At 35.3% G+C, this 25,780-nt stretch overlaps 5 protein-coding genes and 1 long non-coding RNA gene across 6 annotated transcripts; 1 reads left to right on the top strand and 5 right to left on the bottom strand.

The window, feature by feature from the left end:
- Positions 1-422: 422 nt before the first annotated feature.
- Positions 423-1,429, top strand: LOC140828092 (uncharacterized). The gene is made up of 3 exons (XM_073191071.1): positions 423-612; positions 695-968; positions 1,054-1,429. The coding sequence occupies exons 1-3, from the start codon at positions 474-476 to the stop codon at positions 1,286-1,288; spliced, it is 648 nt and encodes a 215-aa protein (XP_073047172.1). The 5' UTR covers positions 423-473; the 3' UTR covers positions 1,289-1,429.
- A 767-nt stretch (positions 1,430-2,196) lies between these two features.
- LOC140825729 (enoyl-CoA hydratase 2, peroxisomal-like) lies at positions 2,197-5,676 on the bottom strand. Its single transcript, XM_073187662.1, has 11 exons — positions 5,450-5,676; positions 5,313-5,335; positions 5,118-5,223; positions 4,751-4,821; positions 4,567-4,639; positions 4,422-4,461; positions 4,051-4,123; positions 3,794-3,944; positions 3,275-3,345; positions 2,563-2,736; positions 2,197-2,461 (listed from the first exon to the last, which is right to left on the bottom strand). Exons 1-11 carry the CDS (start codon positions 5,504-5,506, stop codon positions 2,374-2,376), a joined length of 927 nt encoding a protein of 308 aa, XP_073043763.1. The 5' UTR covers positions 5,507-5,676; the 3' UTR covers positions 2,197-2,373.
- Positions 5,677-6,458: 782 nt separating this feature from the next.
- On the bottom strand, positions 6,459-12,464 carry LOC140825727 (L-ascorbate oxidase homolog). Its single transcript, XM_073187660.1, has 8 exons — positions 12,160-12,464; positions 11,951-12,060; positions 9,676-9,946; positions 8,338-8,440; positions 7,905-8,250; positions 7,324-7,689; positions 7,114-7,192; positions 6,459-6,906 (listed from the first exon to the last, which is right to left on the bottom strand). The coding sequence occupies exons 1-8, from the start codon at positions 12,280-12,282 to the stop codon at positions 6,682-6,684; spliced, it is 1,623 nt and encodes a 540-aa protein (XP_073043761.1). The 5' UTR covers positions 12,283-12,464; the 3' UTR covers positions 6,459-6,681.
- Positions 12,465-15,379: 2,915 nt separating this feature from the next.
- Positions 15,380-16,926, bottom strand: LOC140825728 (uncharacterized). Its single transcript, XR_012116733.1, has 2 exons — positions 16,106-16,926; positions 15,380-15,707 (listed from the first exon to the last, which is right to left on the bottom strand). It is a non-coding gene; the product is annotated as an uncharacterized lncRNA (long non-coding RNA).
- A 1,497-nt stretch (positions 16,927-18,423) lies between these two features.
- Positions 18,424-19,278, bottom strand: LOC140828682 (uncharacterized). Its single transcript, XM_073191607.1, has one exon. It carries the CDS (start codon positions 19,276-19,278, stop codon positions 18,424-18,426), a length of 855 nt encoding a protein of 284 aa, XP_073047708.1.
- Positions 19,279-22,514: 3,236 nt separating this feature from the next.
- On the bottom strand, positions 22,515-23,686 carry LOC140825726 (uncharacterized). The gene is made up of 2 exons (XM_073187659.1): positions 23,233-23,686; positions 22,515-23,139 (listed from the first exon to the last, which is right to left on the bottom strand). Exons 1-2 carry the CDS (start codon positions 23,557-23,559, stop codon positions 22,729-22,731), a joined length of 738 nt encoding a protein of 245 aa, XP_073043760.1. The 5' UTR covers positions 23,560-23,686; the 3' UTR covers positions 22,515-22,728.
- Positions 23,687-25,780: the final 2,094 nt, after the last annotated feature.

Raw genomic sequence — 25,780 nt, 5'->3', positions numbered from 1 at the left:
GCATACCGACAAAATTTTCGGTGTCGATACGGTATCGATATGAATTTTTTTTATACCAAAAATTCGGTATACCGAATGTGCGGTATGCCGTCTATATCGGTATGAAAAATTCCATATCAATATTTTCGATATGATATACCATACCATACCTATTCCTACTTGTGAGAGCGAGTCCTCAAGATCAATATCCAGCATCCCATTATATATATAAAATAAAATCGAAGGGATAGAATGGCCCACCTCTTGCTCTGGGACAAAAATGAAATGTTTCCCGAATGGTAGCAAGAGGGGGGCGAAAGGAAGATGCTGAGAATATTCTATCCCGGTTCCCAATCTCAATCTCTCTCCTATTATCGAAACTGTAGGATATGTTTGGGGGGTTTGGTTTTATCTATATATATATATATATATATATATATATATAACACACTAGCACTCGTACTGACTTGAAAGGGACCTGGAGCTTAACCAGAATGACCACTGATGATTCCTCTTCTCTCCTCTCCCAATCCGAACAGCAGAAACTCATAAAGAAACTGGGCATATTCATGATTCAAGGCACAGACAAACGAGGCCTCCCGATCCTCCGCATCATAGGAAAACTCTTTCCTGGTAAAATTCACTACCAAACAAAACACCCGTCTTTAACTTCGACAAGATATTTTTTTGAGTATTATTATTATTATTATTATAGGGAAGCTGGTTGGTGTGGAGGCGTTGAAGAAATTCTTGGAGGCTGAGATATTCCCCAGTTTGAGTGGAGGACGATTCTCGGTTGTGTATGTGCACTCTGGAGTTAACAGAAGAGAGAATTCCCCTGGGATTTTAGCCATGAAATCCGTGTTCGATGCTGTTCCGGCTGAAGTTGGGCAGAACGTGGAAGCCGTTTATTTCCTGCATCCGTCTCTTCAGTGCCGCCTCCTTCTGGCCACCTTTGGCCGTCTCCTCTTCTCCGGCGCCGCCGCCGGGTAAGTAGAATGATTATTCAGTTTTCAATTATTATTTCAGGAAAAATATCACCCGCAAAAAGTCAAGTGCTTGAATTGATGACAGGTTTTACAGTAAGATGAGATACGTGAATACGTTGAATGTCTTGAGAAACAACATAAGGTGGGACCAAATCGAGATGCCTGAATTTGTGTACGAATACGATGAAGAGAAGGAAGAAGAAGAGTACTGTCCCACCATGGATTTTGGGCTGGAGAGCGATCATCCCAGATTATCGATTTACCGGGCCCCCAGTTTGGACTGGTCTGTATCTACTTATTCCATGAGGTCCATCGCCTAGATATGAATATGGGCCTACTCCCAGATTTTCTGTTAGTAAAGGCCCCGTGGGCTGTCGGGGTACTTAATGTAAATTCAAGCACAATGCTTTTTTTTTTTGGTTGCGTGAATTTGATTTTGATTCATTTTGCCCGTATTTATTTAATTTAAGGAATTTTCCAATTTACCTAGATAGAATATCATCAAAAAATTACAAATATATATATAAAAAAATTAAAAATTATAATAAAAATAATGATATCAACAACAAAAAATAGAATCTCTACACAAAGATGTGAATTTCATAGAAGCCTTTCAGCTTGGTGAGGGAAAAAAACACGACGTTGCGTCCATTTCGGTCAATAAGTTGTTTGGCAATTCTTATGCATCCATTTACGCAACCTATCTATCTTTCCAAAGAAAGTTGGAGCTAAAACCTCTCATTTTATATATAAAAAAAATCTCAGTTTGCAGCAGCAATAATGATGAACTCAGATGTTTATATTCTATTGAGACAAACGGGACTTCAGAATTATGACAAAGATAACCGTGTCTTCCGCTTCGGGCACGTACCAAACAGTACACATTACCTTCGGACAACAGAATTATGTCCCAAAAATGGAGGCTTTGGCGTGGATGAGGACATGAGACGAGATTTTTGGACAAGAGCAGTGTTGGGATATTAAAAAACTGAAAGTTATCTACTCCAAAGTCATGTTCATACAAAATTGCCTTGATTTTCACAAGCAACAACTCGATAATTAATTTAATATTTTAATTCATTATGCTCACCAATTTACTCTTTTTTGAATTATTATATCGACCAATGAAATCAATTTATTTCATAAATATTTCATTTTTAAAGTTGTATCTATCATTTAATGTTACTTTAGGTGCGCCATTAACTAATAACTGAAACATTGCTACAAATAAAAAAACATCCAGCAATTGACAAGCTTAGCTTTTCATTATCACCACGATTCAGTAACGAAGGGAACATAAAAAAGAGAATTCATGTATGCGTCAATAAAATGGTCGATTTTCTATTCTTACAGTGACATGTGACAAATTACAACCTCTAACGACGTTTTTTGGCAGTACGAGGAATCAAAGAGATGAACTCAGACGAGTAAGACTTACTACACCAGAAAGCACGGTCTTCTTTCGTTCTCTGACCTCCACCTGGTACAGCACTCTGCACATTTCACAAACTTTTTCAGCTTTTATGGTACACAGACAAGGAAATAAATAATAGGAAATCAGGATGTTGAAAATAAAAGATTCGGTAGAGGTTACCTCGAGCCATCAAGCCACATTTCTGTTATCAAAGTTTCGCCAGGATAGACATGCAATAGAAATTTCCCTGATATGTTCTTAATCATACTTTGATCACCTCGACAAATACATTTGATTATGGCTCTGACTGCGAATCCAAGAGAGCAAAGTCCATGCAATATCGGACGAGAGAATCTATACGAAGCATTACATATAGAGGAATTAGAAAAGAGTAGAAGGGTCTTTCATAGTCTCGAGGAGTAAAAAGCCAGCAAGAATCAATGTTTGCATGATTCTATTCTATGCATTAATTTAAACTAAAGTATTTCTCCTGTATCTAGCATTCAGTATTTGGTTATAAGAACCATCAAAGGTATCCTTTATTACGAAAAAGTTGAATATAACTTAGCTGATGAACAGGGCCCGAGATTTAAAATCCTACCAATAGGAGATTGTTATGAGCCCAACTATATCTGGCCCGTATCTTGTAGTTGTTAATTGTTATGGCCTTACAAATGGTTTACTGAAATAATAGAAGTCATAAAGAAATTTGCCCACATATCATTCTACTCTCAAGTTCTACTGTTCTTTTCTGGAGTCACAGACTCACAAGACAGCCCTGAAATGGCCTATTCTATTCCCAAATTCGAAAAAATACCCGACACAAATGTTGAAGAATACTAGAAAAAGCTTCGATGCTAAATCAAGATTTATCAATTGGAAGACAAATTACCCTGCAATTTCTGCCACCATAGGATCTGAGTGCAATGGATTATAGTCACCAGATAGTCTGTAAAGCAAAGCCTGCATCGTAGAAGTACAGAATTATAGAAAAAAGAAACTGTATACTCCCAAAAGCAGTTAAATTCACTAAAAAGACTGTCGAATTATGTACAGCTTAAACTATGCAACCTAATAAGAAGATTAAGAACTAGCAGCATTCAAGGAAAGTCAACTTTAGAGGCAATTTTTGAGAAGGATACTAAACAAGTAACACTTCCGAATTCCTCGGTCATCAGATTATAGAGCTAGTATAAATTAGTCCCCTACTATAACTTTTACATTTATGGAAGCCAAGAAGACAATCAAGCAAAAAATATGTATATTTATGTTTCATGCTATAAAAATTTACAGCATGACTCGAGGGTCATTTTTTTGATTGAAAAGGAGAGGAAACGCTTCCTTCCACCCTCATCGATATACTCATATAAATCAATCATATTTAATTGCATGAAAAAGCAAATTAAAGTACCTGTGATGGTTGAGTAGATTCTTCAAATACAGCAAATGGTTGAGTTTTGGGAATTTTATAAGCCATGGTCTGGCTGGACGGGTACTTGATAAATGAGTAAGGTTGGGATGACTTCGAGAAGCCTCCAGAACCTCTTAGATAAACTGCCATCCTATAGGGAAATATATGGACTTAGCTACTTAATGAAAGAAAAGAGAAAAAGAAAGAGGAGACACGCCACTGACAGATGTGTGTTTTCGTAAAGATAAGATTCATACCGATTCATGCATAGCAACTCGTTAGACTCTTTTTCATAACTTAAAATTTCCATCTCCAGGACTGCTGCCTTACCTACAAGAAAGAAAATAAACCTTGCTTCATAAAAATCTCCTCCAACCCAGAAAAACTGAATCCTAAATAGCAAAATGCTATAACCCAACGTTTGAGCAGGGCTTAACTTTGAGTAGTACACAAATCCTATCTTTATGACTTTTTTTAACAAACCAAAGCCTATTTTTTACGACAGGAAATGAATGAAAAGGAAAAATATTTTGTTGGTATCTGCAGATATCTCAAGTTTGAAAAGATTGTTCTTGATCATTATACAACCATAGATAATCAATACAGCTGGTCCATATCAGAAACAGACCTTTATCATGCAACCCAGCAACAGATATCTTATTTAGTAGCTGCATCAACAAATTTGAGATGAAAATTAATGAGCTCAGCAAATGAAAAACAAATTAATGGGGTTATGGAGAACCAAGATAACAATCGGAAGTTGAAAAACTTACACAACCATTAGATGGTAGGGGTTTGTAAATTTCTATGTATTGTTGTCCATGCAATAGAAGGCGTTGATCAAATCTGAAGACAACCAACCACGACAAAGACAAATTCACAACAAAAAATATTTCATACAAGTGCTCATTTACGTTTTCAATACGCAGATATACTCAGAAAAATGATAGTACTCACTGTAAACCTGGTATTTGAGCTATCTGTGACTGAAGTCCAAAAGAAAATAGAGTGGAAAATGTTGGTAAAACCTATGGAAGCACAAAAAGAATAAATTATCAGTTTCTTGCCTTGGCAACCATGACACAGTTTTATGTGGAGCTTCAGATGTTTTCTTTTCCAATATTTACAACTTTCTTAATGAGAGGTAAAGCCATTAGGATCAATGACACACTTATGGCCCACCAATATAAATTTACAACATGAAAGTTTTCATTACCACCACTGGAAGTAAACAAGCATTAAAAGCCTGAATGCTGAAATTAAGTTCATGAAAATCAGCAAATTGAAAGATTTATGTTCGTCAGTCCCAAAGTAAATACTTTACATCAATGGCTTGCTGTCCATCTCGATGATAAACATATTTGAGTTCTCGATCATCGACAGCATCTTTCGAACATGCCCCAACACCAAGTGCATAGAGCGCAGCATCCCTACACTTCAAAACTAAAAATTAATTCACCCAATCGTATTTAGAATTAGGAGAACAAAAATAACGAAATTATTGATCTTTCGCAATTACCTTTCAGTATAAGTGAATGTAGACTGACGAAGATCGCAATTCAACGAAGCAACAAAAGATTAATTTAAAAATCAGTGCCACAGCACAATTGTACCTAAATTTGCGTAGATAAAGCTGAGAAAGGTTGGAGCAATAACCTGAGGAAACTCGTGAGAAATAATAAGCTGAGGATCAAGCCCTGATTTTTCAGCCATGATGGAACTTCAGAGGTGAATATGCAATCAAATTGAAAATTTATGTTAGAAACGATAGGGGCGGAAAAGTAGTTATGGACTCCAAATGAAGATAGGTTCCATGGATAATGCTTTCGAGTCAATTTCATGTTTTGCTTCGTCAATATAAGCTGCCGCCGACTTTAGTTTCTGTTTTTTTATTCAACAAAACTCCAAATATCACTAGCTTATAACTACATATATATATATATATATATATATATATATAAACAAATCAAATTGTTTGTGAGTAATTGAGAGTTCGATTCAATAAAAACTCGTTTAATGAAGTTCGTTAAGATAAACAAACCAAACTCAAGTTTTACAGTATTCGGCTCGTTAGCTCGTGAACACGTTCGTTGATAAGTTCATGAATAACCTTTTAAATGAAAAAAATAATAGTTTTGATATTTGATTTATTGATTTTGCATATTATTTGTGAAATATATAAAAAAATCTATTAAATTTATTTATTATAATAAATTTACAAATTTTAATAAGAATAATATATTTTTCTTTAAATATATAATTTATTTTTTAATTAATTTAATGAAAATTTAAATGTATAATTCATATTTATTAGGCTTGTTTAGGCTCGATAAAGGTTTGAATAAGCTCGTGAGCCATGCATATATTCAGTTAAATAAAGCTCGAGCTCGGCTCGATTATAAACGACCAAGCTCAGAAATTCAAGAGTTCGGCTCGACTCGACTCGATTACATCCCTACCTATAACGGATGATAAAATGACCTCTCGAAACTCCGAAAGCAAGGTGATTTAGTCATTTTAATTTGTTTCCATATTAATTTCTGAGGTTCACTTTGTAAATATCACAGTTTTTAATATCATAGAAATAAAATTTGTTGGTCTTAAAAAACAACATAAATTGAGATTCGATTTGCCAAAACTTGTGATTGATGATATAAAAGTGTAGTGGAATGGAAACTCACAACTTTTATTATGCAATAACATAAAAATAATAACATGCATCATCCCTTGTCAATTAATTAAAAGAATGTGACCTTGAGGTAAGGTCATTAACATATATAATAAAGTGTACAAATGCCATCATTTCCACAGCTTCAAGAAAATGCCTCAACTTCTTCCATCTTCTGGAATTTAAAGCTCATGCTTGTTCTCTAACTATCGTATCTAGACTAGGTATATACTGTAAGGGGACGTGTTCGCCGGGCGCTAGCCCTGCCGCAAAGAAGCGCATTCTTTGGGATCGGGTACTCATCTCTCAAGGAAGTGGAAGTGGTGTACACTCTCAGATAAAACTGTTGCCCCAAGTATTGGCGAGCCCAGAACTCCGATCTCAGATTCCACATTCCGACATTGTCCAGTGCCACGTAAATCGCAGTCCAGGACTTAGGATATACCTGCAACAACCCAAATAACTAAGTTTAGGCCACATTTTTAGGTTGTTTTCGCGAGGACTCACGTTTATTTGGACTTGGACCCAAAAGACCCTTTAAAACAAAACTAAAAGAACAGAAATAAAATTTCATATATCGTAACTCTAGAACTGCATAGAAATCCATTGAGATGTTGGCTCTCTCAAAAAAAAAACTCCCGAGTCTTCTTACCTGAACGGTGCAACGAGAGACTGCATCACGGAGATTGTACTGGTTCCTACTAGCTGAACTCCACTGCCCTCCATCCATTCTGATTTTTAGATCAAATCAGTGTGATCACTTATCCCTAATAAGGTCTGGATGTGTGTATACGTGTGTGTGTGTGTGTGTGTGTGTGTGTGTGTGTGTGTGTGTGTACACACTCTATGTTAAGGTGCTCACCCTACTACAAAGAAGGAGTAGCCATTGAGGTGATAGCTCTGCAAGATATTTTCGTAGTTTTCAAAAACTATTTCGACAAATGACCTATAGTCTGTGTTGAGCACCGACGTATCGAGATGTAACCCTGCGCCATTGGGTACATCAGATATGCGTCCGGCGCGATAAACTCCGCTTATTTGGTAGTAGTCGGCCAGTTTCAGAGGAGTGTCGGCCGGCACGAAGGACACGCTGTTGATTGCATATCTTTGCTTGCCATTCACCTGACCTGCAGAGCTTGCAAGCCTGATGGTTCTCGCGACAGGTATCATGCCGTAATGATACGAGCCTTGTGGGTTCGGTCTTGGTCCACTCGCTGTAAGATTAGTCCTGCAGAAACAATCATAAGATTTGAGTTTCATCCTTGAAAAAAGACATGTAATGTCACAATTGATTAATAATAATGAGATTGTAATAATTAAAATTTTAATAAAATATCTACAAGTATGTTGTAGACTGACTATATTTCCAGGCATCCCCAAAAAGTGAAATGATATATACAACAACGTCCAGTCATAAAAGAAAAGTTGAGTACATATATATACCTGATAGTACGTGCCTGGTTAATGGACCAATTGATCTCCGTGGTTGGTCCACCAGGCAATGGTCCAGAAGCAGGACGATTCGAGCTTGCGTAGAGAAGAAAGCCGGTTGTAACGATAATAGGAGTGGTGAAACGGGTCGAGGCGACTATGTAGTATCCCTGAGGTGGCTGATCAGCCGTTACAAGAACCGACATGCATTGTCCCACATGAATATCAAGGGAGGAATAGCTAATTTGCATCGTGTGTGTTCCTTCTACTTCCACCACCTTCATCTTGTGCCCTTGGACCCGGAAATTGAGTGAGTTTTGCAAGCCAACGTTGCATAACCTGAGACGGTATGTTTTCCCTGATATGAATTGGGAGTTTACCATCGTTAGATGAAGAAATATAAACACATAAATTTCACTGAATAATCTTTGTGTTATTAATTTACCCTGTTGAACAGTAACAGAGCTAACATTGGGGCCACGGCCATTGATAAGAATTCCATCTGGAAAAGGTAGTTTTTTCCCCTTGTCAAGAATTGCCTTCAATGCCTGTGAACGAATTGTTAAGGATAAAAATGCATAGTTTGCATGCAAAATAACAAAGTCAGTATCACATATGGCAACTGATACCATTGCTTGATTCTTTTGAGTTCCTACAAACACGGGAATGTAAAATGAATCGAGTCATCTCGCCAACTGATCGAGTTCAATTATTGTCAAATTAAAAGATTTTACAATATTATTGCTTGAAAAAAATGACTCGGCTCACGAATTTTAATTATTATTGTAAATAATAAATAAAAATCAATGAAATTAATTTTTCATGTTCATTATTAAAAACTTTGATTTAACATTCCCTTTGTGATACCACTGCATTTTTACTTGATTTTAAATTAAATTAACTACAGGTGCAAATAGGGGTGGGTACGGTACGGTATACCGTACCGAACTACGATACCGTATACCGTACCGAAAATATCGGTATGAAATTTTTTCATACCGATACCGATACCGAAAATTCGGTATACCGCATGTGCGGTATACCGAATTTTCGGTATGAAAAAAACTCATACCGGTATCGTACCGACACCGAAAATTTTGTCGGTATACCGAAAAACCGTCGGTATACCGAAAATATTTTCGGTATACCGACATTTTTTTGGTATACCGAACTTAAATCTAAAAAAAATAATAATAAAAAATTATTTTTCGGTATTTCGGTATATACCGAAATACCGAAAAAAAAATTATTTCATACCGATACCGATACCGAAAAGTTCGGTACGGTATGATACCGTACCGAAATTTTCGGTATACCGATTTTTTCGGTAAGTTCGGTATTTTTTTCGGCACGGTTTTTCGGTATTTCGGTATTTTTTCCCACCCCTAGGTGCAAATAATGGGGTTCAATGCTTAGCTTAAAAAAATTTGTATAGCTCACGATGTAGGCTAGGTAGTTTACCAACAACTAACTCGAATCTTTTTTATGGCCCACTATTTATCCATATGTAGTTGGCCCAAACACAGGCCTGCGACATATATTGGGGTCCAAATAAGGTTTTATAAGGCAAAATTTAAAAGTCCACGATCCAATACATAATTACACCACCGGTGACCAATCATTAATCAAAACAATTAATACATGCACTACAAGTAGGAATTTTGACATCAAAGAGGAATGGAGGTACTTCCAATGTAAACAATAATGATTTGGAAACGTATGAGAATCAATCGATAAATCTGTAGACTACTTTTCAAAAAATTGGTCATAGAGTTTTGGTTACCGTGTGATTGGCTTTGTACCAATCTCCGATGAGTAGAGTGTAATCGTCGGCTGGAGGGCCGAAAGGAACCGGGATCAAAGGCCGGCTTAGAATCCGAATGGCTCCGAATCCCCCGGCGGCCTTGTGAAATGCTAGAGATGGGAAGTAAAAGAAACTCCCAATTTGATCTTTCATTTGAAGAATGTATGTGAAGTTCTTTCCCGGAGGAATTGGGCATGTTGTTCCATACACTCCATCTTCGAATGAATTCCTCCTGTTTTGGATCCCATTCCTGCATTTTTTAAAAAATTTCTTGTTTTAAGAATGAAGATCGCATTTTGGATTAATTCAAATTTTTTAATACAATATTTGTTTTCTTGATCATAAGTTGATTTTTCATGAATATACAACATACAGTTATTCACTAGATAACCAGGGTAAATTTATGCTATAAATTTATTCTATCTGTAATTTGAAAAACTCCATTTCTTAGACAAAATTTATGGACTATTTGATTCATCGATCGATAAATTGATATGTTTGATCATCAATGTCCTACTTCACACCGAATGCACATGATAAATTTAAAACATTGCACAATAATATGATATTCCGTTGCTTCGGGTTAATAATTATTTTCATCAAAATTTCAAGTACAAGGATAAATCCAAAAATGGACTCCTCATTTTTTCTCTCATTGCAGAGAAGGCAGTGGTCAGTGGAGTTTGTTGACAAAATTTATGAGATAACAACCCATGTGAGGCTTCTTTATTTAATTTATGTGAGTCCATTTCCCACAATTAAAAATCTTCAGAAGTTTTAAATTTGACTGTCCTTCTTTCTTTATGATCTCCTTTAATTTTGTTGGTGTATATATATATATATATATATATATATATATATATATATATATATATATATATATATATATATATATATATATAAATCAATTTATTGTAAGGTAAATTAATCAGTGTAACGACATCTTTTAGTGGTTCAAGTACATAACTAATTAAGGATTTTATTTAACTAACCCTAGTGAAACGCTACATTTCAAATAGCCCGCTTGAATTAATTTGATGTTGTTGGGATGTAAACAAAGTCCCACATTGGAAGATCTAGAGAAAGATCATGGGTTTATAAAGATAGAATGATATCTCCATTGGTATGAGGTCTTTTGGGTGGTTCCAAAAGCAAATCCATGAGGGTTAAAACCCACAGTGGACAATATCATACAAATGTGGAGATATCCGGATTCCATTGGTCCTAACTCTGGTATCAGAGCCATGGTCTAGATCGAGCCGTGTGGGTGGAATCCTCGATACCTAAACGAAGGAGATGAGGGCTCCCGGTAAAAATCCTTGATTAAACTCTCGAGGTGGTTGATGCTCCCGGTATTCATGTAAGGCGTGCGCTCCAACGCAGTGAAGTGGAGTAACCTCGATTGGAGGATGAATAAGGCTTGAGGGGAGGCTCGGACTATGAGAAAAATAGTGGAATTTCGTTTGAGGGGAGGATTGTTGGGATGCAACTAAAGTTCCATATTGGAAGATCTAGAGAAAGATCATGGGTTTATAAAGATGGAATGATATCTACATTGGTATTAGGCCTTTTGGGTGGTTCCAAAAGCAAAAACATGAGGGTTAAAACCCAAAGTGGACAATATCATACCAATGTGGAGATATCCGGATTCCATTGATCCTAACAGATGTTTTATATTGATATATAAATAAAATGTATATCTTAAATTCATTTTAATAATATATATCACTTATGTTCAATAAATTACGAGTATAAACCGAAAATGTTAGCTTTAGATTTGCACTTTTTTCATTTAAGATATTAAGATGATCTAATTGTTAGATATAATATCGCAAAAAAAAAAACTATTTAATTATTACTTATTAGAATTCAAAATTATAATGTTAATATTAATGTAACTGTTGAAAGTAGTGTGTTCTTGGTATCCTCCTCGGTCCTCGTACCCTTTGAAAAATAAACATGGAGCAAGCCCCGTTGGCATATTATAATATATATTCTAAACTTTCAAACTTTTTAAAACTTTTTATGCATGTCTTAAAAAATTTTATGCTACAAATTAAATCATATCTTCACAAGCTGGTTAGATTTATTGAATCAACTGAGGCAAAAGGCTAATATTGGGAGGTTGATGTCTCGTTCAATTAGATATAATTGGTTTTGAAACAAGCAGTAATCTACAATATAAACTGATGGAATTTTGAAAATTATACAAAGAGGGCAAAAAAATAATTGAGAGGAAGAGTTTAATTCATACCAGTGGATGAGAAAAGGCTCGTCTAAGCTGTTAAACACATTGACAATTATGTTATCATTGGTGACACAGTAAATCTCAGGACCTGGGAATTTCCCATTTATCAATATAGCCTACAGAAATTCAAATCCCACGAAGATTAATACATCAACATCATGCAAACACTTCGAAAATCTAATCTTTATATAAAACAAGCAAATCAAAGTGCGAACCTGTTGGGGGATGCCAAGAGGATAAATGGTGCCATAAGTGACATTCCACGTGAAGAATCTGTAGGGGTTTTCTGCAGCAACAATGGCGAAAAACAGACACAAAAGAGCTAATCTCAGCTGCATTATTTTTTTGTTTTTTGCAGAGATATTGATTGATTTTTGCTGCAGATAGTTGAAGAAACAAATGGAACTTTTGAAGAGTAGCGTTGTGGGTGGTTTGTTACTTGTTAGCTAGAGTGGGGTTGAGTATATAAATGAGGAAAGTGGAAGATGGGGTACTATGGCATGTTAAACTAAAGTGCGGTCCAGATATATGTGTAGCGGCTTCGAATAAAAGTCAAGCGCGTGAGGGAGATAAATTAAGAGTGTGTCCTACCTAGCTAAGCTGTGAAATGAAGGGTAAAATTTTTTAACTTGCAGGGGGAAATTGAATTTAATGGTAAAAGGGAAAAACGAGTAAATCACATGTCATCTTTCAAGATAGTCATAACCGATTTATTCGAACTCATACTTAGGGTAGTATCTGTATATGTTTTTTTTTACGTGAAATCATGCATTGCATCACATGAAAAATACATATGTGTCGTCTAACAATCATTGGAACAAGTGTTGGGGCACTACCTCAAAGCTAGGATCGAAAGGTCACACACTCACACTTGGTTTTCATGTATATTGGTGAAAAATGAACAGAATTCTCTCATGAAAAATGAACGTGGGAATTGAGAGGTTTGGAACGAGCAGAGGCCGAATATGGATGTGATGTTGTTGGGTCATTTTTGTGGATGAGTGAGTGGCTGTAGGTGCTGAGATGATTTCGAAGTTACAATTTAGCAGTGCTCTAAAAAAACAAATGAAACAGTGGTTGATCAAGATTAAGTGAGGAGTTCAGAATAAAATGATAATTTAGTCAAAAACTGAAAGAACAAAAAAATATTAGAATTATTATTGACCTCATTGTGCATATAATATGCAAAAATTGCATGCATTTATGAGGTGCATTTATTGCAGAAATTTAATAATTTTATTTATAAATTATAGATTTTGTAGAATTGACTATTTTTATTGATTTCTATATAATTTCACGTAGCAGTAAAAAAATTTATACTCTTTGTATAAATTTTTTATTGATATTTATAAAAAATAAAATCTATTTGAGTATCACTTGACTTTTCAAGATTTTACGTAAGTTTATTTTATTTTATTATTTATGAAGACAAGGTGATTTTATTTTTAACACAATAGATTTCTACATATTTTCTATAAGTCAAGATTGAATTCATTATATTTCTATATTATGTTTATCATTTATTTGACTTGAGATAACTAAAATAACACGAAAAAGTAAATAAACTTTTTACACGTACAGTTAGAAAATACAAATTTGTAACTCCGTTTATTAAATTTTTTTAACTTTACTCAAGAATGTGACCAAGACAAAATGATATGGCTAAAAAGAAAAAAAGAACTCGATATACAGTGGAGGCGATCGGGGCCATGATGAGTACAAAGGGAGGGCCAATGGTCTCCCACATGCCTTGTTTTTTGTGGTTTTGGAGAGAATTTTAGAAAAGTGTTAGTTTTATTTTTATTTTTTAAAATTTGGTTTCTGGTAGAAAGAATGGAAGAAGTTCCAGGGAATTTCAATGTGAATACAGTCACGTAAGTGTTAAAAGAGCTAACACCGCGTTTGGCGGGTCCCCGCCGAAGCCAGCAATTCGTTGTGATGTCGAAACCAACCTGTATATTCTTGATTTGATTATTTGGAAACCTAAGTGTTCTTGATACCTGTAAATTAGGAGATTTGGTCCAAAGGCAAAACAAGCATTATGCTTGGGTACCTGTGAAGTGAAAGTTTTTGTCTTCACTTCCAAGCAGCGGCAAATAGTACGTGACATGTGTATTCGCATTATGGTAAATGTGCCTGCCTAGTTCGGTATCCAACAGCACAGTTTCTTGGTCAGTGCCATATATATCAAGTAATCCTTGTATATTTAATTTGAGTCATCGTGGGTTGTCCGTGTAAAATACTCATAATGCCCCGAATTTCAAAAGATATATAGGAAAAATTCGAGAAAGTGGAATTGCGTGATTTGGCCATATTCTAAAGTAATGGTTCAAATTGGAAAGACTTAAATTACAAATAAGTCAGAATTTTCACAATGAAACTGATAACGTGGCATTAAAAAACACATATTATTAAATTTAAAAGACTTTTCAGTGGGAACCTGAATGTACATATTCTACGGTACTTTACATGAGTACAGCGGCAGAATGAAATATTTTTTTTAGGTTTAATACACGTTCTTTTAAATTAATGAAGGGTTTAGCAATATACATTTTCATTTCTATAGTGTAGAGATTTAACCAGTTTAGTTTATCTTGGATCTCACATACTAAAATATGGATTTTTATGTTACAAGTGTTTTCCTCTTATGATGTGGTGTAATTTTAGCTCTCGATTTATGAGATCGAATTCTATTAAAATATGAAAAAACATGCATGATCTAATGTGATGAGATATGAGTAGAATTGCTCCAATGGAAGATGGACTAGATCCTAAAATAGTTCCTAAACTTAAGAAAGTTGACCTGATTATAAAGTCTTCTACGCTACTAAAACATTAGGAAGTAATGGGTTCTAATTAATATATTGAAGCCAATTTTTCCCTCAAGTTAATCCATCTTCTGATCTATTTTTATTCAGTTCCCCAAATTTTCTGTGTACGAGGCCTCTCTTCTTTTAGAGCATGATTGGTGGAAAGTAGTGGGAGGCGCTATTTGACCAGAGAAAAACATGTTAATTTTGGGGAGGGAATTAAATTAGGTCAATGGATCAACCAATTTGGTTAAAAAAATTGGTTTCAATCTATTCAAATACAACATTATATATTTATAAAATTTCCTCCAACTCCCATTAACTTTCAACATCCATTTCCCTAAGTAATCAATAAACTAAATAAACGTATCCAGCCGCTAGTGTCTATTAAAAAGGAACAAGGAACAGATAAATGAAAGCGCCTCCCCAATCCACTTGAATTTGTGAAAACGTGAAGTTTTGGCAAAAAAGGTTCCCACCACCATCCCCAATCATTATCCATATTTTGTAATTTTGGGAGGTGCATGTGCCGTGATTACAGATCAGTGAATAATGCAATAATTGCCTCTCCATACATCACTTTATTATTATTTTATAATAAAGTTTATGTCAACACTTCATAATGTTGAACCAACCAAACAACGCGTCAGAATCCATCAATGTTCAAGCATTGCAATAAACGTCATAATGATAAACAATCAAAGAAAGTTTCCAGAAACAAAAACCTTTTTTCATGTAGCTAATGTATGGGAGCATCGTGTCCCCGCTCCACTACTTGACTGAAAAGGAGAAACATGGCTCACAGCCAAATGAAACAATTAGCATCAAAAGAGAGATTTATCCTAGGACGATCGGTGTGCTTCGAACCATACAAAAGTTTCATTCGATGATGTCCCCCGTCTACTGTCTGTACCCCGTGTCACTTGGTCCATAAGAAACAAGACACAAGTAGCCTATGCACAAGCAATAATGTAAAGACATCAATTACATGGGATGAATAGCTTCGACAAAGAAGCGGCATGCGAATTGTGGCTAGGCAAGTTAAACATCTCATGAATGTTCATATTTAGTAAGGCATACACTTGCAATCAATCATTCCAAGCCTATCCACATTATCATGGTCCTTAATGCCCATGAGGACGAGCAATGCGCCCCGACGCAAGACTTAATGAGGCACCGCTACTGCACTTTAAAAGCTCAAGGTATTCAAAAAAAAAAACCTTAAATTTTAAGGATAGTAAATTCAAAATAAGGCACCAAATAATCGATCACTTATTGTTACTAGTAGATTAATAAGTATTTGGTCTATTACTACTTAACAGTATGTCAGATATTTACTCACTTCGAGTACTTGTATTTCGTTCATTTATGGTTAGCTATAAGATACTCATGCTTCCAGTAACAATGCAGCAAATGAAGAAGTAATATAGTGAAAATGAACCACAGCCACAATTTCTAAGCCATCTGTGCTTTTTTCTTCAAAGAGTGCAAAGAAAACCTACAATCAAATTGTCAAAAATAAATCTAATTGATATACCAAAGTTCTTAATTGAGCACCATTTTAAAGAAGAAGCGATGAGATTACAAACATGATCAAGCAGCAATAACTTACCCCAAGCTTAATGAAATGAAATTCAGGGATCAATTTAAAGATATGAAAACTACGTCAATTACTTTCACCCCCGAACAGGAAGCGAAGCCTCGCGGCAAAAGCGCGGGTGGGCTCGAGAGCGGCTTCAGCGAGGAGGCTTTTGATCTGATTCATAGGGATTTTAGGCCCTTATGCTCTTATTCCAGTAAGACGATTTCCTCTGTGTTAGGGACTTGGCGCTTAGCAGAAGTATTCCTGTCATCACGAAGAATTGAATGAAGCTTGGATTTCTCTCCATGGCGGTCTTGAAGAAGCCGAGGGACCTTCCGCGCCCGCTAGGGTTTGGCGGCGGCCGCCGAGGACAAGGATGCCATGACCGAACTGAAGTGAATCCACCCCCGTCGACTTGGCTAGGGAATTCAATGGGGTCAAACGGGGAAAACTTTGGGTCTCACTACTAAGCCCAATTTGTAAAGTATATTAATTAGCCCAAATTCATTTGGACTGGTTTGGTTTTGAGCCATGTGGGCTTTCTTTTGTTAATCATTTATTTCCAACTTGGCGTCTAATTGGGTTCGATGTCGTATTAATTAGGGGCGCAAATGCCGATTACCTAGTTTTCGAGTATTTTGAAAAAGATTTGATTCGATTATACTCAAATTTGAGTTGAACTTGAACTTGTTTCAATTTTTTGTCCTAATCTGTGAGACGGGTCAATCCTACCGATATTCACAATAAAAAGTAAAAAGTAACACTCTTAGCATAAAAAGTAATACTTTTTCATTGATGACCCAAATAAGAGATCCGTCTCACAAATACGAACCGTGAGACTGTCTCACTCAATTTTTTGTCATATTAATAATATATAATTATATAGAAAATAAATGTATTTCAAACAATATAGTTTGCATAACTCAATAACAAGCTTGATCCTTTAAATTCGAGTCTTAATTTTTTTTAATATCTGATTCAATTTGATTCTATTAAACCATTAGGTTGAGCTTGGATTGATTACTTTAATTTGAAGGGAATGGTTCTAGAGATGAATTTCAAATAACACTTATTTTTTAAGAATTTAAATTCCACCACATTTTTTTTAATATTTTCATTATTTTAAAAATTAATTTTAATTTATGATTTAATTTTTCATACTTATAAATATTTAGAATTTTTAATGAATTTGATTTTAATAAGTAATTATGATATAATATTATTTTTCAATCATTAATATTTATAAAATACTTAGATAAAATCAAACTTATCCGTTATGATATAATAAAACTTATCATAGTAAAGTAAACTAAATTGGTTTTGATACTATCTTATATAATTTAAAGTCACATTTATCAATTTAATACTTTGCTATATAAAAATTTATTTCAGAGTGCGTGATTGAAGATAAATTTGAGTTTTGATACAAATTAGAGTTGTTATATAGTTGTGCAGTTAAAGATTATTAAATTTTGTCGTCACGATCAGTATATCTTGTATTTTTATTTGTCATTTTACGCAGAGGGTGGAGTACTTGTGTTGGCATAATTAATTTTATAATATTAATGTCTGGAGACAGAGAAACAAGAAAGAACAATAAAATGAATCATGTCTCTCTCTCCCGACTTAGCTAGAAATCCTGTCCGTTGGTTTTGTCTCCAACAGGATGTATGGATTCAGAATTAAGTAATTAAGATTTGCGCATTGCGATTACCATGCATCATGTGACCGTACAGTAAAACGTTCTAAAACCTCAAAAATCCGCATATTTTTAGTACATTGCCGTAAACAAAATCCAACACATTTTTTTATATATAAAAAAAATTTATTGCATAAGAGCATAAAAAAGGGCGAAATTAGGATCATCGGATTTTCGAAAAATGAAATGAAACCCTCATAATTCAATTTATACATATTGTTATTTAAATTCATAATTCAATTTTATGAAATTTGCGAGAAACAACAAGTGGATTATAGAGATTGATTTGATCTTATCTTCTTCACATAAAACCATATTGTACGTACGTACAAGAATTGGTTGTTCTAAAAACCATGATATAATCAACACGAAAATTTGATCTTATAATTTAGTGATCGGTGAGAATGTTGAGAAGTGCGACTCTATTTCTAAGCAAATGTCTAAACAATCTTTCTAATCCGGCCTCAATACCTTCAAGGCAAGAATCAAGATTTTTCAATCTTTGCATCATTTGTGCATCAAGAACCCTAGCCCCACCATTTCCAATTCTTCCTTGTAGGGAATTTAGTGCGACATCGACACTGCCCACTTCACTAATCATGTTAAATTCTCTGCTAGAACCCGCTGATTTTTTGATCATCAACTTTTCCACCAAATTCCAACCCCCATGCTTAGCCATCGGCCAAGACAAGAACATTAGAAGACACTTGAAAATGACAATAGTGATCCCCCTCACTTCTTCGAAAGCACTAATGAAGTTTCCTTCTCCAGTCTTGTTCTCCAAATTCTTGAGTGTTTTTAGGGTCTTAGCTATATCTTTCTTCATTTTCATTCTGCAACAAAAATATTTGGCTACATCTTGTTGAATGCCGGAGTTCTCCAAGCCCTTTCGTCGCAGGGCTGACTGAAGGGATCGAACGTTTTCTTTGATCATTTGAACAAGCTCTTTTATAGTGTTGCAAGAATCCAGCAACTCGATCGAGCCCACAATGCATTCATCCTGTTGATGTCGACGGATAAGTGCTTGTTGAGCGGCATGGAAATGTGTTAGTTCCTCATCAACAAAATTGTACAAATCTGCTAAGCCCGATAGACCAGATTGAAAGGCTTCTGAGGTAATGGGAACTGTTTTTGAAAAACAAGATTTAAGCTTTCTTGACTCAGCTTCAAATTTCGTGGCATGAATGGGGTGTAGCCTTGAAGGCAAGCTAATGGACCTAAAGGGAGCTTGTGAAACCTCCATTTTTGAATTTATTTCTTTCTCTCGATCTTGAAAATTCTGGTCGGTTTTGTGATTGTATATATAGTGGGACAATGGCTCTACGTAGGATATGCTTTGCATGTTATTGCAAAACGGGTACACTTAATTTTTTAAATTATATGTTTCATTTTCCAACATCAAATCTGCAATCATTGATGTGTTGGTGTGAAATACATTGAATATAGATGATGGATCATATTATAATTCCTCTTGTCCCCTTGCCTCCCCATCATTAGCGGGATTCATTCAACACTATACAAATTGCATTTATAATAATAATTATTCAAATATATCATGTATTTGTAATTTTTTCACTGTCGTTAATATATAATTTTTTGGGGGTTAATAAATTAATACATGAATTTTTAAGAACTTATATTAACATTTAGAATTTTTAGTGATGATTTTTTATTGAAAAATTGTATTTTATTACGTATATTTATTTCTTTGCGATTTTGATTTCCCATTTTATCAAATTTAGGATTAGTCTTGTATCTTTTGCTTTTTATAAATTTAGTTATTTTTAATCGAAAGTATTAATATGACAATACACGCATCAGCGTCACATTTGTTCAACATCATCCTAACATCCGGAAAAAGACTAAAATTGTCCAAAAAAACAAAATTACTAACAAAGACTGAAATTTAACAACATAAAATATCAGAATCACAAAGCGACAAACATATCATTACAAATATACAAAAAATTGCGTTACATATATTTATATTTATACTGTTTAAGTATTTATAAAGTGTGAGTCCTAACTGTATAACATTGTACTAGTTGGCTTTACGAAAATCTCTGAGGATACAAAATGTACTATTTTTTCATTTAATGAAAAACACTAGCAAAATCTACTCAAGCAAATTTGTGAGTCAAGCATCTCATTCGTTTCTCAAAGTTTTTGGGAGCTAGCTAGCTATGATTGGTAAACGCGAGAGTGGTTTCTTTTGGCATTTACTACACAAAAGTCTAAATATATAATTACCAATGAGGTGGCATGACAGATTTTGTAAGTAGATGGTTAGACAAGGTAGCACTTGGAATATATGCTTATATATATATTTAACTTAAACATCGCAATATATTTTTATTTCAAGATAATTGCAGATAAAAAGGATTCAAATACACAGAATCTTGCGGCGAGATGTTGCAATTAGCGCAGCACGACATCTCAATAGTTTTACAAGAGTACCAATCTGTCTAGGACTTATTTATTATTCTCACCAAACAACCGTAGAAAACATGGGATTTGTTAATACATGTAAGAAAAAATAAGTGAACACTGTCATTAATATCTTGTTTACAATTTCACAACCGGAGAAGACAACATGTAGAATACATACTCCCCGCTGCAGTGGGTGGATTTCAGTTCGACTACAGGTTGTAATTGTCTGAACATCGTGGATGTTATAAGTCGGTTTAAATCGGCTTTTGGTTTTCTAATCAGTAAAAACAAATGTTGGTGCAGTAAGTTCTCTTCTTTTTACACTTTCAATCTTTTTATCGCTGATTTGGCTCGACATGTCGGCGATATTAGAAGTGATGTTAGAAATGATCACTGTCTATTCAACAATTTCAAGTGCAAAATGTCTGAAAAAAACAAAGAGTGCAGAAAAAGTGATCTCTATCAAATAAGAGGCGTGGGATTTAGGGGACAGGCCGAAGAAAGAAAAATGATTGACATAGAAACCCGATCATAAGATTTCTACTTTTTCAGATAAAACATATATGGTAAGCCGAGGAACTTTATTTGGATATCCTATTATTCATGACAACAGATGTATTGCATTTGTTTGAGTTGTCCATTTGTTTTCTGCTAAATGAAGATGATTCTAAGGCTAAAGCAACCCTCTAAGAGACTGTGAATCCACTTGACGCCCCGGTGAAATGGTTAGATTCTCCATTTCCTGAACATATCAGCGTTTCTTTCACTGCCTCCCTTGGTGTTCTTCCAGCCATTGACGTAAAAACTGAGAATTCTCCGTCATATGTATAGTTACAAGAAAGTTGATTCCTCGATTTAGTTTTACTGTTAAAAACTTGAATAGATTACAGACCTCCTGGCACGGATAGAATGACCAGTTGCCCCAACCTCAGCATTTGAATTGGCAGAATTGCTGTCTGCCAGATTATCAAAGTAAAATCTAACAAAAGTTAGGAATTGAAGACCATCTTTTGTTTTTATATTTTCTTTGGAACAATAGGTAATCAAACTACTGTACCGCCCAAGCGTAGGCCAAAAACATTTCTCCAGTGTCGAGCAGAACAGTCTCTGGTTTTTGACAGTCAATTTGGTATTGGCTTGGTTCTTTGATGGATCTCTCAATACCTTCCAGAACTCATTAATCTAATAAATTCACAAAAATTTAGACAATAAAAATAGCGAATATAGTCGATTTCTGATAATTTGTCCTCGCTATCCCCTTGTTGAAAACCAAAAACACCTTGTCCATAGTGTTTCTTATCATGAGTTTTGATGGGGAAATATAGGTGATATTCTTAGTTGGCACAAGAAAAGAAGTCTAGTCAGATGGAAAGAATGAATCAATGACAGGACAGCAAGGAGACGAGGGGAAAATTTATCCAGATTAAAGTGAGTTGTAAGTTTTGGGACATTCAGATACTTTCAAATACAAATTGTGACACAAAACTTTGAAATACCCCCATAATTTATCAAATTCATTTCGTTGACATACATACATTCTCTTCTTATTTTATTTCTAGTGTATATGAAGAGTTTTTAAACTTCTCTATTTCGCCTATGCCAAGAAAACCTTTAAATGTGTTTTAGTATAGGAATTCTCATCTTGCAATAATTAAAATTTGTGTGCTACCCTTGTGTCTTACGATATTTATTTATTTTTTAAAAAAAGTTTTAAAAGGTAAAGAAGAGTGGTTAAATTTTTTATTACAAGCAAAGAAGAGAGGTCAAGGTTTCATCATCAAAAGCATGAGCCACGTCCTCTTTCAATAACAAAGTAGTAACTTTATCGTTGTCACCAAACTCTAGTACTATAAATAATGTCATCATATATATTCATTCCCATCCGCATTTCTTGAACATATCTTCAATAATGTTATGGCATGTGTGGGTTATTTAATAACCAGCTTGTTTATCTTTTATGTTGTTTTACTAGAAGGCTATAATATTTTAGAATCACAGCTCTGTTTCACATAATAATATCATATTTACGTTAAATTGATTAACATAACATTAATGTTAAAACCAGAATATATATTTCATACACGAGCTCTCTGTTTCAAAAAATTAATACATAAAAACTCAAACAAGATGAAGCAAAGACAATCAAAAGGGTCACCCAAACAACACACGATCATGACCCATAACACTGTAAATTACAAGTTAAATATCATACCATATAACATAATAAACGAGAAAGCGAAATAAAATAAAAATATTTGCTCTCTTAGAGGCATGCTTCCGCTCCTTTTTCCTTCTTTTCTTCCTCATGACCCTTGGGGTGGTACCCTGGAAGCTTCTCCTTGATCTTATCCAAGAAACCCTTCTTTTCCTTGCCCTCGGCCTCCGGTGTGACGCACTCGACCACCTCTTCCTTCGGCTGCGGCGGCGGTGCTGCAGACACTTCCTCGGTCTTCTTGCCTCCGGGTAGCTTCTCCTTGATCTTATCTAAGAACCCTTTCTTCTCATCCAGCTCAGGAGTAGGAATTTCGTCGCACTTCTCAACTGGGACAGATGTTTCTTCTGCTGCTGCTCCTTTCTTGTCTCCGGTTATTTTTTCCTTGATCTTATCTTTTAAACCCTTCTTTTTCTTCTTCTTTTCGCCTCCTTCCTCTACTTCTTCTTCTTCATCGCTAGACTGCAGTTTAACCAAGAAAAAGCAAAATATTAATTACAAGCTCAAGAGGATATTTATCAGCACGCATATTTATTGTGATGATCAAACACTTACAGAACTGCTGGAGCTGCTGCTTCGGTGTAGCTTTTCAAGCAGGCTTTCGTGCTTCTTTTCCTCTTCCTTGGGCTCTTCCTTTTTCTCTTCACAAACCTCAAATTTGGGCTCTTCCTCCTTCTCGTCACAAACCTGAACTTTGTCGTCAAATTCAGATGCAATCGCATCCTCTTCACACTTGTTATCATCCTTTTTCTTCCCAAAAGAATCGAACAGCCCACGATCGGTGGCCACGACGGGCTGATCAATTTCCTCAATCTTGACGTGTACGGGGGCAGCCTCGTGTTGCTCGTCTCTCTTCAGCTCGTGATGTTGGTGATCGGCCATTTTTGAATCTCCTTCTTAACTCTAACAAGAATATGATATCTAAAACAGATGCAAAATGAGGATTAAGATCGGTGTTGAATCGCAGTAAAATTGGAAGCTTTAATTTCGAGTGGATAAAGTGCGGAGGAGGATGGCGGGGTTTATAATGGAGAATTATGACGCGGAATTGACGCGATTAAGATTTACTTTATTCATGGGAGGGCCCCAACTAAATTAACGGCCGACGTGTCAATTTACTAATTGTTTTTTTTTTTATATTTAGTAACATTCATATCGAAAGATGCTAGATAATATAAGTAAATAATTATTTAATTGATGGATTGGACAATTGTGTGTCACATGTTGTATCAGCTTCTAGTTCAAAAAAAGTTACAAAATATTTTTTAAAAAATAAAATTGGCAATAAAAAAGGTTAGATTGAGGATTGGGTCAGAAAATAGAGGTTGGAGAAGAAAAAAAAAATTTTAAACAAAGACAAAAGGCAAATATTAAGAAAAAAAATGAAAAAAATTATTTTTAAATTTTTCATCAATAAAATAAAAAAATTGGGCGGCCTCCGTCCAGGTTGGATGCTCCGATTCCCATTCAGAGAAGGCCAGTTGGGAGGACAGAAGTACATCAATTATGGAAAAGAAGAAAAAGAGAAAAAGATGGAGACGATAGAAAGCACCAGCCAATCACAAATGGTCACGTCGGACAGAGACGTGAGGGTTTTACAATTTGTCGGCTAAATGACACGCCAGAAGTCGACTGAAGCACTGCCGCCGCATGTGCGCGTGGCGCAATCTGGGGTCCACATCCACGTGACTCAGTACAATAACTCGTGATATATATTTTGTCGGAGAAAACTTTACTTTTAAAAGTGGTATACCGTGCCACTCTCTTGAAGGATCTTAAAACTGGCATTTAGGCTACGTTTGGTAATAGGATAAAATAAATTAATGATTAGTATGTAAATGATAAAGAAAATGATTATTGTAGAGATGTAATATATGGCAGTATATTTGATAAGATTTTTAAGTATAAGATAATTTTGAAATTTTTGATTAAATGACAAAATTGTCCTTCCTCTTTTATTTTTCTTCTTCTACTCCGACAGCGGCGGTCCGACGGCGACGGCGAATGTCCGGCGAGGGCGGCGGCGGAGGCGGCGAGGTCCGACGACGGCGGGTGGCGTCCGGCGAATGTCCGTCGAGGACGGAGGCGAGGTCTGGCGGCGGCGGTCCGACAGCCGAGGTGGTTCAATAACGGTGAAGGAAGAAGGGTAAAATTGGAAAGAGAGTAGAGATAGAGGAGGGATTAATAATCCTACGGAGGAAGGAGGTATTATTTATCACTTGTAGGAGGGATTGAGCTGGATAAATAAAAATCGTACCAAACGCAGGATAAAGTGTGATAAAAAATTTAATCCATCCTAATCCGGCCAACCAAACGCTTAGGCTGCGTTTGGTTCGGGTGATTAGGAGGGATTGATTATTTTATCCTACCTAGTCAGTCGTTTGGTTCGCGTGATTATTTAAACAAGTCAATACCTCCTATGAATGATTAGGTTATATTAGGTGGGTTAAAATAATACCTCCTCACCTTCTAGGATTATTTATCCAAATCTTAATCCTTCCTATTTTCCAATTTTACCCTTTTCCTATATCCAAACTCATCACCACTTCCGCCATGACCGCCGCCGCTAGACCACCGCCGGAAGACCACCCACCGCCGCTAGACCCACCGCCGGTCATCGCAGCCAGACCACCCATCGCCGGTGTCGCCGCCGGACCGCCGCCGACGAACTGCCGCCGTCGCCGTCGCCAGCCCGCCGCCGTCGCCGCCGGAGTGGAAGAAAAAAAAAGAAGGGGCAATTTTGTCCTTTTATCAAAAATTCAAAATTATCTCATACTTAAAAATCATACCAAACATAACACCATATAAGACATTCATACAACAATCATTTTCTTTATCATTTACTTACTAATCATTAGTTTATTTTATCCTCCAAACCAATCGCAGCCTTAGAGTCTACAAATACGAGGGAAAAGGTTACATTATTTTAATATATATATATATATATATATATATATATATATATATATATATATTCTTATTTTAATAGTTTTTTAAGTGAAAATATTATGTTACTATCAAATTTAAATAGTTTAAAAGAAATATATTTCTGAAATTATAGCTCGATATTGTATGAAACATGTGATAATAAAACAGATTTTAT

This window comes from Primulina eburnea, chromosome 3 (genome assembly GCF_022965805.1).
Source record: "Primulina eburnea isolate SZY01 chromosome 3, ASM2296580v1, whole genome shotgun sequence".
Lineage (NCBI taxonomy): Eukaryota > Viridiplantae > Streptophyta > Magnoliopsida > Lamiales > Gesneriaceae > Primulina > Primulina eburnea.
Note: the sequence above shows the minus strand (reverse complement) of the source record. Positions and strands in the feature narration are given on the sequence as shown.

What these genes read in the sequence shown, in the direction of transcription:
- LOC140828092 (XM_073191071.1), top strand. Translation starts at nt 474, where the DNA reads ATGACCACTGATGATTCCTCTTCTCTCCTCTCCCAATCCGAACAGCAG. An exon ending in CATAGGAAAACTCTTTCCTG is followed by an intron (nt 613 to 694) that starts GTAAAATTCACT and finishes TTATTATTATAG; the next exon opens with GGAAGCTGGTTGGTGTGGAG. An exon ending in TTCTCCGGCGCCGCCGCCGG is followed by an intron (nt 969 to 1,053) that starts GTAAGTAGAATG and finishes AATTGATGACAG; the next exon opens with GTTTTACAGTAAGATGAGAT.
- LOC140825729 (XM_073187662.1), bottom strand. Translation starts at nt 5,506, where the DNA reads ATGGCTGAAAAATCAGGGCTTGATCCTCAGCTTATTATTTCTCACGAG. An exon ending in GCTCAAATACCAGGTTTACA is followed by an intron (nt 4,640 to 4,750) that starts GTGAGTACTATC and finishes GGTTGTCTTCAG; the next exon opens with ATTTGATCAACGCCTTCTAT. An exon ending in TGCTGGGTTGCATGATAAAG is followed by an intron (nt 4,124 to 4,421) that starts GTCTGTTTCTGA and finishes TCTTTCTTGTAG; the next exon opens with GTAAGGCAGCAGTCCTGGAG.
- LOC140825727 (XM_073187660.1), bottom strand. Translation starts at nt 12,282, where the DNA reads ATGCAGCTGAGATTAGCTCTTTTGTGTCTGTTTTTCGCCATTGTTGCT. An exon ending in GGTACAAAGCCAATCACACG is followed by an intron (nt 8,441 to 9,675) that starts GTAACCAAAACT and finishes ATTCGTTCACAG; the next exon opens with GCATTGAAGGCAATTCTTGA. An exon ending in TACTCCTTCTTTGTAGTAGG is followed by an intron (nt 7,193 to 7,323) that starts GTGAGCACCTTA and finishes TCTAAAAATCAG; the next exon opens with AATGGATGGAGGGCAGTGGA.
- LOC140828682 (XM_073191607.1), bottom strand. Translation starts at nt 19,278, where the DNA reads ATGGAGGTTTCACAAGCTCCCTTTAGGTCCATTAGCTTGCCTTCAAGG.
- LOC140825726 (XM_073187659.1), bottom strand. Translation starts at nt 23,559, where the DNA reads ATGGCCGATCACCAACATCACGAGCTGAAGAGAGACGAGCAACACGAG. An exon ending in GCAGCAGCTCCAGCAGTTCT is followed by an intron (nt 23,140 to 23,232) that starts GTAAGTGTTTGA and finishes GTTAAACTGCAG; the next exon opens with TCTAGCGATGAAGAAGAAGA.